At 49.3% G+C, this 11,008-nt stretch overlaps 1 protein-coding gene across 2 annotated transcripts in view; it reads right to left on the bottom strand.

The window, feature by feature from the left end:
- Positions 1-6,094, bottom strand: part of LOC104359722 (cadherin-23) — a 167,077-nt gene extending 160,983 nt beyond the window's left edge. For both annotated transcript variants that reach the window (XM_042793017.1, XM_032992378.2), the window contains exons 1-3: positions 5,961-6,094; positions 2,694-2,741; positions 2,368-2,460 (exon numbers count right to left, since the gene is read on the bottom strand). In XM_042793017.1, the coding sequence (XP_042648951.1) occupies positions 2,368-2,460; positions 2,694-2,741; positions 5,961-6,002 (183 nt within the window). In that variant the 5' untranslated portion in view covers positions 6,003-6,094. The remainder of the gene's footprint in view (positions 1-2,367; positions 2,461-2,693; positions 2,742-5,960) is intronic.
- Positions 6,095-11,008: the final 4,914 nt, after the last annotated feature.

The raw sequence follows: 11,008 nt of genomic DNA on the forward strand, positions 1-11,008 counted from the left end.
CACCTCCAGCTTCGAGTACTTGTGGACAAGCAACAGGGACAACCCGTGGCCCAGCAAAGCTCTCAAAGTAAGAGAGGCATCTTTTCCTTGCGAGTCATGCCAGCACACGAGGAGGAAAGTCACTGCTCGCATCTCCCTCGGGCTGTAGCCCTTGGAGGGTCCCTCCTTAGGTAGTGGGACCCTACCCCCTCCTCTCGCAGTGCCTGACAAGGAAAGGCTGCCTCCCCGGCAGAGGAACAGAAACGCCTCCAGGACGCTGGCTGAGCAACGAGTTTGTGGCTCATTACCTCTGATTGGTGCCCTTGGTTAAAGATCATGGATAGAAACTGGAAACTGGCACACGATGCCTTGTAATTAGATTAGGCCAACCTCCAGAAAAGCACAGCTCTGAAGGCCAAGTGGCAGAGCGGGTGAGCGCAGGGGGAAGCCCTGTGCTTGCTATACCCTGAACAATCAGACGGTCCTGGAAATCCCTCCCGGCAGAACCCGGCAGTTCACATGCAAAGCAGCATGACATCCAAGAGGGAGGCTCTGGGGTTCATCTGCTGCTTCTTTTATTTATTTTTTGGCCAGGTCACCCGCCCACAAGTTCCCTTTCCTCAGCCAGCCTTAATTTTCCACACCAGCGCTGGACCTTTGCCCTCCCGGCTCCCCAAGCTTGAAGCAAGTTAAGATCAGAAATGTGTTAAGTCTTAAGATTTGCAATATTGGCTCTTAGGGCAGAAGTGACGAGCAAGAGGAGATCCAGCACACCTGCCCCAGGTGTATAAACACCAGGGTTTAACACAGCACCAGTTCCCAGGGGAGATACAGAAACCCACTTTCCATCTCTTCACGTGCAGAAGGGAGTCCTCTGTACCAGGTGTTGTAAAGAGCAAAACCAGAGGTAAATCTGAGGGCAGGGGAGAAGAGGCTATTCTCCTTCAGCCCTACCGACACTCCTTTTGCTTTGCAGACCTCTGCAGACAGACCATCACCAGGAGGAGTGGTAACAACTCAGGGTGGTCACCCATCAGCTTCCAGAGGTCCGAGCAGAAAGGTGAGAGCGAGGAGCAGCTCGTGCAGGTTTTGCCAAGTCATTTCTGCACCGTTCGCGCTTTAAAGAGGAGAAGAAATTACTCTGACCCAGTGTCATTCTCAAAGGGAGGTTTCAGATGACTTGGCGCAAAGATGAGACTAAAACTCCCGGATCATACATCACAAGCAACTTAATGAAGAAACCTCATCCTCGCAGCAGAGGGACAGGGAAAGATCAAAGCCCAGCACGGCAGGGCATCAGCAGGCAGCATATTAAATAAACCGTTGTAACACAATCGTTTGTACCTCTCAATTACCAAAGACTGCTTGATTTCACACACACAGACACACACTTGACCTCATCCACACCCCGAGACATGCTCTGGGAAAAACAGGCTCTGCCCTGGCACCAGGGTGCAAGAAGGAGAGGCTGCCTCCACTGGAGGATGTGAAATGCCCTACTAATCCCCCGTTTCAACTTTAATACCTTGGCCTTGTCCTCCTAGAACCAGCAGACACCTTCCACTCCCCATACTCAAAGCCTAAATTCACACCAGATCTGTAAGTTCCCGGCGTATTTCTGCCAAGCTAAGCTCTAGGTGCAGAAGCTCTCCCTGACGGTATGACTAGGTGCCACCTCCCTGGCAATGGCCAGCACACCGAGAGAGCTGCAGAAGGGTGTGGAAACCCTGTCCTTGGAGACATTCAACATTTGGCTGGAGAAAGCCCTGAGCGACCTGATCTAATACGAAAATTCTCTCTGCTTTAGTGGGAGCTTGGACCAGATGATCTCCTGCAGTCCCTTCCTACCTACTTTATTCCTAGAACATCATGGGCTGAGTCCTGCTACGGAGCTGTTAAAAGAGACCACCAGCAAGCACAGAAGCCTTTAGGCAGGAGTCTTCCAGAAATCAAGCATTTGGAGAAATATTTATTCCTGCCTCAGGACACACCTCTATGACAAGAGCTGCACATGCCCCCTGGCTCAAAGGAAGAGAAAAAGAAACAGTTTCCTCTTTACAGCTAATTTCAAACTTCACATTTGTCATGGGAAAGAGATCACCAACGCTACAAAGGCTCTGAGCTCCAAACCTCTTCTTCGACCTGCCCTCCCCCAACATCCAAAACACTGTCGCTTTGCTTCTGCCCATTTTCAAGCAACAATAACCTCCAGAGGCTTAATCCTCTCCCCAGCCCCTGCGAGGGTCAAGAGCAGGAGGACAGTCCAGTACTTCCGTGGCCCTCCCACAGCCAGGCAGATAGCCCTGAGGTGGCAACCAGAGGGCAAAAGTGGCCACTGAGGGAAGGGCTGGAAGCCAGGCTGCCGGGAGAGGCTGCGGCGATCCCTACCTCGGGGATGCGGACGCTGTAGGGCTGGTTGTGGAACTGCGGGGCGTTGTCATTCACGTCTCCGACTTGGATGTTGACCGTCCCTTTGATCACCTGCGGTCACAAGGGTAACGACAGGGAGCAGGCGTCAGCTTTACGGATGGATTTAAAACCTAAAGCAAGCGTGTGGCGGTGTTTTCTGACTTAGGTTTTTGGCAAGTCACGGCCAGGGGTGACCCCTGCTCCCCAGATCCCCCCAGGGTGATGCAGAAGGTCCCCCAGCAACCCACGCTCATCCTCTCCCCTCTGCCCGTGCCGCAGACCGTGAAATGAGAAGTCACACTTACCCCTTGGCTGTCACTGACAGAAAATTCAACTGTGAATTCTGACTTAGTCTGAAAGGGAAGGAGGAGAAAAACATATAATTAAAGATACTGTAGTGTTTATCTGCAGATGTCAGGCTTGGGACTTTTAGCCAACATTATTACATGCAAAATGCTTTCAGGACCTTCGAGAAGAGGAGGGGCGCTTGAGTGCAATTACCTACATTGAGTATAAAACGCTGAGAAATATTAATGCCAGCAGGGCTCCAGTGTATTTCAGAGGCGCAGAGAGCTGCGCTGCCCTGGGTCAGGAGGATGTGGGGACTAGGGAACCAGCTCCCCAGCTAGCAGCCGAGCTCTTTAAACAGACAGATAGGCTGAAATGGGTGAGAGGAGCCCGCTGTTTAACCTTCCGCAGCGTGCCGGCGAGCCCCAGGTCTCTCCTCGATGCCGCAGGCTGCCTGCTTGTAGCATCAAGCGGGAGTAAGTGCAAGGCAGAGAGAAGCAGTTTGCACCCCGGGTTGTACTGTGGCACCTCCTCTGACTGCCAGATACAGGGACGATGCAAAAAGAAAAGGAAGTCCAATGAAAAAGCTGTGTGATTAGCTTTGGTTCGAGACGACGAGGCAACGCAGGATGACTGAGGACATCTAAATCTTGCTGCTGCTTTCCCAACTTACCTGCCGTGCAGCAGTTCTTGGGATATCACATAGCTGGGAATGTTGGGATAAACCCAGGGTCCGTAGTAAGAACTGGCTGAAATCCCATAAGCCCATTCAAAAAAATTGCCTGTGCAGTCCTCTCTGCCCCTTATTGCTTTAACTAAATTAACAGCTTGGTCTTAAATGGTAATAGATTAAAGTCACTGGTGCTGGGGTGAGGGACAAGTAGGGAAGAGGGAATTATTTTGGTGGCAATGCAGGGGGATATTGCTAGTGGAAGCAGACCTCTTCCTGACCTTTCTTTTCCATCGTTTCATTCACATTTTCAGCGATCGTTTCATTCACATTTGACCAGAAATCATGCAGGGTTGGACAGCAGGACTTGGGCCATCACATCTATCTGGTGCCTGGGCTCCGTCTGGTGTTTTAGTTCCCTCAGTCCCAGCAATCCCTTCCTTCTCCAGCATTCCTTCCCACCCCCAGTGACCCTTTTTTTTTTGCCAGAGCACAGCAGCTTGACGTTTCCAAAGCATCGTGCAGGTAAGGCTGGAAAGCAAGCTTGAAATGGCTCTCCATGCTACAGATTTGGTTGATTTATTCCTAATAAGATCAGCTCAGGGACAGGTAGCAGCGCCCGGACTGGGAGCTCTGCTTGCACCAGGGTAGCAGTTCATCTTGGAGAAGGGTTTGGGGAGACAGTTTACCAGAGCATGCACCCCCCTGCCCCCACATCTGCTCCCCCAGCCTCCCCCACTCCATCCAAACAGCCGGGGAATTCAACCTGATAAAGCCTTTCCTAGCTGGGGAATGCTTGCAGGCAGAAGAAAGAGCTGAAATGCAGATGGAGAGGAGAACCTCTGCTCCTTGTGACATCCCACCCTGCTGCGTCAGTGCCTTTCACCGCCTTCCCCCCCCCGCCACGCATCGGTGGCACCGCGAGGGACAAAGCAGTAGGGAAGAAAGGAAAAATAAGAGATAAGAAACAACCTGTTGAGCATTTAAATTTTAAAAACTTGATAACATAATCAGAGAAAGCTGCCACATGCTAATTTGTCTCCCCCCTTCATTTCAGCACATACTTTTTTTAAACTTGGGCTGTGTCTTTTTTTTTTTTTTAAGACCTGTTTTCCTTCTAATCTTTGTGGGAGTAAAAAACATTTTAGATTTGTTTTGCCTTTATACATCCGCTCCTTCCTCTTTTTCTCCATTTTTTCCCTTTTCCTGCATCATTTACCTTACTATGACTCCCTCTCTCTTTTCAAGTCTCTCTTTCTCCTCTGTTGTACAAGAATTGTTCTCTTGCTTTTTTTTCTTCACCACTTTTCTTATATGGCGTTCCCTCCCCTGACTTTTTGATCGCATTCATCCAGGCCAGCATTCTCTGCTCCCAGCGCGCTGCCCACCCTCCATCCCTTCCCCTCCCACGCCATCCAGCTTCCTCCACCACGGAATTGGCATTTTTCACACCTTTTCCCTTATCCATACCAAGCTGTGCATATGTCTGTCCTCACCCTTTTCCGTGTATTGCTGACTTTGAGCCCCTCGGATCAGTTGACGGGTGCAGGCTCCTCTCCCAGTTCAGCCTGGCCATACATGCAAGCTCTGCTCAGCTCCTCCTCTTCCTACCCTCCATCAAAAGCCACCTAAAAATCTATTGATCACCCTCCTCAGCTTAAGGCTGTTATCATAAGTATTGGGAAGAGGTAAGCATTTGAATAAGAGAAGATTTATGACTCATGCCAGCAGCTGTTGGCACGGGGAGGCGGAGGGGAGAGGGGTGAAGAAAAAAGTTTTATTTTTCCAGAGCCTCGCTCTTAACGCTGTGGAATTGGGTTTGCCCGTCCCCAGCCTGAGCAGCATCCACCGCCCCACTCCTCCCCATCCCCACATCTGCCCGGCTCCGACCCGGGCTGCCGGCACAGACTGTCAGCCCTGGGGGTGCAGGTCAGGTAGTGTTTTTGCAGTCTTACAGAGCGCCTGCGCCGTCCCTTCCTCCTTGCTCCAGGAACAGAGCAAGGACCAGGGCTTCTGTAAAACAGGCACCAGGATGGGATACCATCTTTGCACACCAAAGCTGCCACTGAAAACAGGGGTGTAAAACAGCTCCAAGGCAAGAATCTTGCCAGATTTAGCGTCCAGCAGTCTGAATCCACAAGATGATCAAAACTCATGATGAGATTGAGAAAGCAGGGATACCTCACATCTCTCCACACACTGTTCTAAATAGTAAAGGATTTAATCAGAATATAGGTTTAAAGAGGGAGCCTGCAGATTTCCCTGAACGTAAGAGCATCCTGACTCTTTGGCAGATCATTTCCATTTATTGTTTTCTTTATTTCCAGCCTCACAGATATTATTCCGGGATCCAGGAAAACCAACAAGCCAGACCAAACCAGAGCACCCTGCTTATTCCCTGTGTCCCCACTGAGCTGGGGACGGTGACAAGGTGGCTAGGGACAGACCCTGACGTGGACACACCTGGATTCCCGATGTCGAATGGGAGCAACATTCAGGCTGCATCTCAGCTGCCACAGAAGGTGGAAAGCCATCATTTATCTGAGCAGAGATGGGTTTGGTTTTTTTCCCCCTCCCCTTGGCAGAGGATGCTCTCAGTAGCAAACGGCATTACCTCTCTGTCCAAGGGCTGCCTGAGCCAGACAACACCAGTCATGCTCTCCACTGCAAAGTACCGGCTGGCCTCCTCACCGACCACACCGAAGACCAGCGGATCGTTGTCCAGGTCCCGGGCCAGCAGCTGAGTAATTGAGGAACCTGGGAGAGATGGAAAGGAAAGAAATAATGAGCAAAATGGGACAGGGAGGAAGAAATCCTGAACATATGCAGCTTGCCAGGGAATGCAGGCCATCCCCAAACAGCAAGGGGAGTCAAGGTGTGCATGGTCATACTGTTCTCTCTAGCACAGATAATCCCAACCACAGCTCCTCTCCTCCCTCACCCTTATCAAAAGAGAGAGTTACACTAGCTCAGCAGAAGCATGGCCATTTCGGGCACTAGAGATAGTGGAGGAACCCATGCTTCTTCTCAGTAAGTGCCTACCAACCTCCCTCACACTCTCTCCCCCCCCCCCCCCCCCCCCCGACAAGGGGCACCACTAGCAGATACAACAACATTTCCAAGTGAAAAGCAAACATCCCAAGGCCCAGAGCACATATGTGGCGCCCACGGGTGCCTCAGGGATTTGGCAGGGCCTGGAGCCAGACACAGACCTGGGGTTTGCTTTAAACAGCAGCTGCAGCGAGTGCTGGTCTTCCTGGCATACGTGGAGCCCACGCACCCAGAGAGGCACTGGGACGAATCCACCACTACCTTCTGCCAAATCACATTTGAAGCCATCATCTGCAGCATCTTGAATACCCTGGACAACAGAGGCTTTGCTCTGCCATCCCTCGTGGGTGTGCGGTTGTAAAGGTCTCTTCCTAACAGCACCCGAGAGGCAACCCAGACCCCCTGAAGTTGCTGCGTGGGGCCACGTGTCCTCTCTCTGATCTCCACACCACTCCCAGAGCGGGATGACTTGTACTGCTCCAAAAGCAAGGGACGGCCACCGCCCTTGGAGCCACATTTCAGCCCCATAAGAAGCTCCTTGACTCATTTTGCACCTTTCCACGACACCTCTGATCGCATTTGAAGTCTGCTGGGGCAGGTTGACCATGGATGTCTGTCTGTTGCCCACCCAGCTGCTCTCAGTCCCCTCCTCAGCAGGATCGGGGAGAAAATAGGAGGAAAAAAGCTGGTGGGTAGAGATAAGGATGGGAGATCCTCTTGGCTGCCTGGCCTCAAAGATGGGAGTCAACATCCCCCGTGTGAGCCATCTTTGGCAATATGAGAGCACTCCCCGACCCCAAATCATCTGGCTGAGGAGAACAGATGCCAAAATTTCATTTAACTGCCCTTCTGGCAGACCAGGGGGTGAACACAGCAGCACAGCTTGGCGAGCAGAGCAACCTAACCTGGGCAATTACCGACCGGTTGGCCTGACATCAATCATGGCAGAAATAATGGAAAAAGCTGATATGATATTCCATTAATAAAGAACTAAATGATAGGAGCATAATTAATGCCAGTCAACACAATTTTATGGAAAATAGGCCTTGTCAAACAAACCTGATTTTATTCTTTGATGAGATTACAATTTTGGCAGATAAAGGTAACTGCGAAGAAATAATAGACTTTTGTAAGGCATTTGACTTAGCACTGTGTGACTTTCTGATTAAAAATTTAGTGCTGTACAACATTGACGAAGCGCACTTGAGCGAGGACCAAGCTGCCTGGCAGGTCCCAAGGCCACTGATCACAGTCAGGGGGACATCCTTGTGCAACATAAAATTGCTGTCAGGACAAACTCGGGTGACAGACAGCATGGCAAATAACGGGGAGGACCAAGCAGCCAGGTGAAGTGCTTGGCAATTGGGGCTTGTTTGGTGAAACCCTCTTTTCGTGACCCTGCTCTCAACGCCCTCGAAAAAGGCTGGTGGACCACAGCTGCAGAGGAAAGCATCCCCAAACCAGCCATTTTGGTGGGCCTGGGGGTCCAAGCAGACAAGGAGCTCTTTCCATGGCCTGGCTGGCAGAGCCACGGTGTTCTTTGGGCACTCGGAGGAGTGACTTTAGGGCTATATAGCTGGTTCTGCCAAGGCTGCAATTCTGCAAGCTGCTCGGCTGGCCTCATCATCTTCAAAACTGGATGCAAAAGGGAGCCACAAATGTTCAAGAGCTAGCAAAAATGCTTTTCACTTAACAAGGGCTCTAAAAGCTCAAACTGCTTCATTTATGACAAGGAAGAGCAAGATGACTCAGGCCATCTCGAACATATCCATGAAGAGGACAAAATGTAATACTTAAAGATGAATATTCCAGAGCATGAAAGCACAGCAAAACTCAGTGCTCAAACCCAGATAAATTTCTATTTGGAGAAGGAACAGCAGTTGTTTTAGAAAGAGCAACTACAATTAACCACTGGAAAAACACATTCCTTCCACCAAAACAGGTGCAAGCGAGTGATGGGTTATGATCAAAGACCCTTTGAACAAAGACCCAAAAGCAAGAGTCGTTATCCAAACCACTGCCATCAGCTGGTTCATCTGCAGCATTCCCATCTCTTCAGTAAAGCCAACACCAGAGATATAAAGTGACCCTACACTTTTTCAGAACTCAGAGTCTTGATATGAAGCAAGCTACTAGCTTGGTTTTATTTTGGAGGACATCTGAAACCATCCTTAGCAAAGGTTTCTTTGTCCCAGGAAACAAGCAAGACTGACAGTCCCCACGGCAGTAACTAGATAAATCCAGGGTCATACTTCTCTATTCTGCCAAATTTAATGGGAGAAACAGACTTTCTCCCTTTACATCTCATTCAAAAACTCTAGATCAACAGGGTATCTCTGATTCTCTCTGGAACTGCAAATACTTCAAACTCCAAAAGGTCTCGGTCGCATCTCAGTGGAAGGGAAACGATCTTTAAATTCCTGCTGAATAGGAAAACTATGTCTCACCCAGTTCTAATCATAGTTGCATTCATGGTTTGTGTGTTGGGAAAAAAAAAAAAAAAAAAAAAAAAAAGCCAGCAAACAAACATTTAACTCTTCTCTGTCTCTTTGTGTTACAGCTACATCACACTGTCAGGGAGTTTAGTTCCTAAATTCAGGATAACCTGGAGAACAAGACAAGGCATTTCTGGACAGAGTGCATCATGCCACTCACATTTCTCACTCCTGCCAGCCTGCAGACGTGCAGAGTTAGATCCCTGTGAAACAGCATTGTTGAGCTTGACCGCTCTCTGGTCCGAGAGTGGCAAAATCAAGGACAGATTTAGCAGGTAAAAGAAGAGGAAAGGGAAACATGTGAGGAACATTCAGAGCCTATACCTTCCTCAACTTTTCTCTCCTTTTATTTGTCAGACTGAAGAAACTTCATTAGGACATACACAGGGAAGCTCAGAGCATTGAAGCGTAAGCTGCACTGTATCACAGGAAAATACCAACTTAAACAAACCCTCACAAGTGAGGGTGAAAACACTAAGAGCTCTTTACCTATTCCCTTACCTATCCATCAGTCAGTAATCACCATCCTAAGAGCACCTCCAAACTCATTACAGAAGGGGAAAAGAAAAAAAAAAAAGGCATAAAACAGAGATCAAAATAACAAATTAAATAGAAGATGAGAAACAGATCCCTGAAATAAGAAATGAGACTTTGCAATCACTTTGTCATTTGTTGTTCTAAATTTTGCAAGCTTTACCCCAGGGGAATGTTAAATTTAGGCGTGTGGTGTAAACCAGGCATGCAGTGCAAGAGGACCACAGTGGAGCACGCTGAGCTCCTTCACCACTTTCACCACCGTGACAAAAGTTTGTGCAAGCTACCTCCCACCCATTTTTTTAGCTCCAATTTATCGAATCCTACTTTTCCCCTCCACATCTTTTCCCCCTCTCAATTTACTGCAGGAAGAGAGGAGGAACAGACTAGCTGGATAGCACAAGGCGAACACACAGCTGGAGCAACTGCGCCATGGTCACCATTCAACAGACCACAAGAAATCCCATTTTCCAGGGTGGCCAGAGGGAAGGTGCTGTTGTCCCACCCAGAGGTGAGGCCAGACCAAGGCCAGCACCCGCCCCAGCGATATTCAGCTCTGCAGCTGGACTCCACACTCTCTCATAGGAATTGCCAAAGGATTGCAAAAGCAGTGCTAACACCTTCACGTATGGGTGTTTGTATCACCGGGAAATCGTCAAAAAAGCAGAGGATCCTGCTCAGACAGGGTGTGCGGAGCCCAAGGAGCACCACATCTGTTAGAAACCCTCCTCGGGTCGCTTGGAAAGAAAACCAGCTTGCTCTGGCTCTCCCCAGGGCCACGCCAAGGATGCTGTTTGAGCCCCCACAAGCCCAAGTGCCAACCTGGCTCTGGAGAGGGCTGAGGAAACAGGGACAAATTATCCTTCTGCAGTGCAAAGTTATAAGCTCCATTTGTTTCCCCTCAGGAATCAGACTGGGCAGTTAAGTGTCTTGATTCCACCAGATAATCACAATTTATCTTGTCGCCTTTTGTCTCCTTTCTCTCAATCATGGCTACTTCTCCCTCTTTCTCACACATACATAGATTTTCTTCTTTCACCAAGTCTTGAACTTTGATTGACCTCAGGAGCTTTTTGTCATTTTTGTCGCCTCTTGTTTTGTTCCTGCTAGCATTTTATTAAATTTTTTAGGTTTGGCTGCTTTATAGGGTGTACTTTACCCACCCCAACCCCCCATACAGGAACTCCCATCTCAGCATCTTGCTTGTAGCTGTAAAACCTGTATATTTTTCTTGCCCTTCTATTTTGCCAAGGAGGAAAGTAGGCAAAGGGAGTCTGTCTTCCCAATTCCTCTCAATTGGTTTTGCTTTCAAGAGGAGGATGAGAAAAGAAAAAAAGCCAACTCTCTGGGTGGATCCCAGAGCTCCTAGAGGGTTTGGGAAGCATCGAGAGCCAGGGCCAGGAAGAGAGTTGGAGGATGAAGAAGCTGCCAGAGCAAGATGCGGACACAGTGTGCACAGGAATGGGGTGGGGTGGAATGGGGGGCACTGGGATACAACGGGAGGGGTAGGTTTCTAATTAGTTGCTCAACAAGATGGTCTCTTATAAGGTCTCATCCATACCTAAGCGGAGTTAATAGGAAT

This window comes from Tyto alba, unplaced genomic scaffold (assembly GCF_018691265.1).
Source record: "Tyto alba isolate M040663 unplaced genomic scaffold, T.alba_DEE_v4.0 Super-Scaffold_1, whole genome shotgun sequence".
NCBI lineage: Eukaryota > Metazoa > Chordata > Aves > Strigiformes > Tytonidae > Tyto > Tyto alba.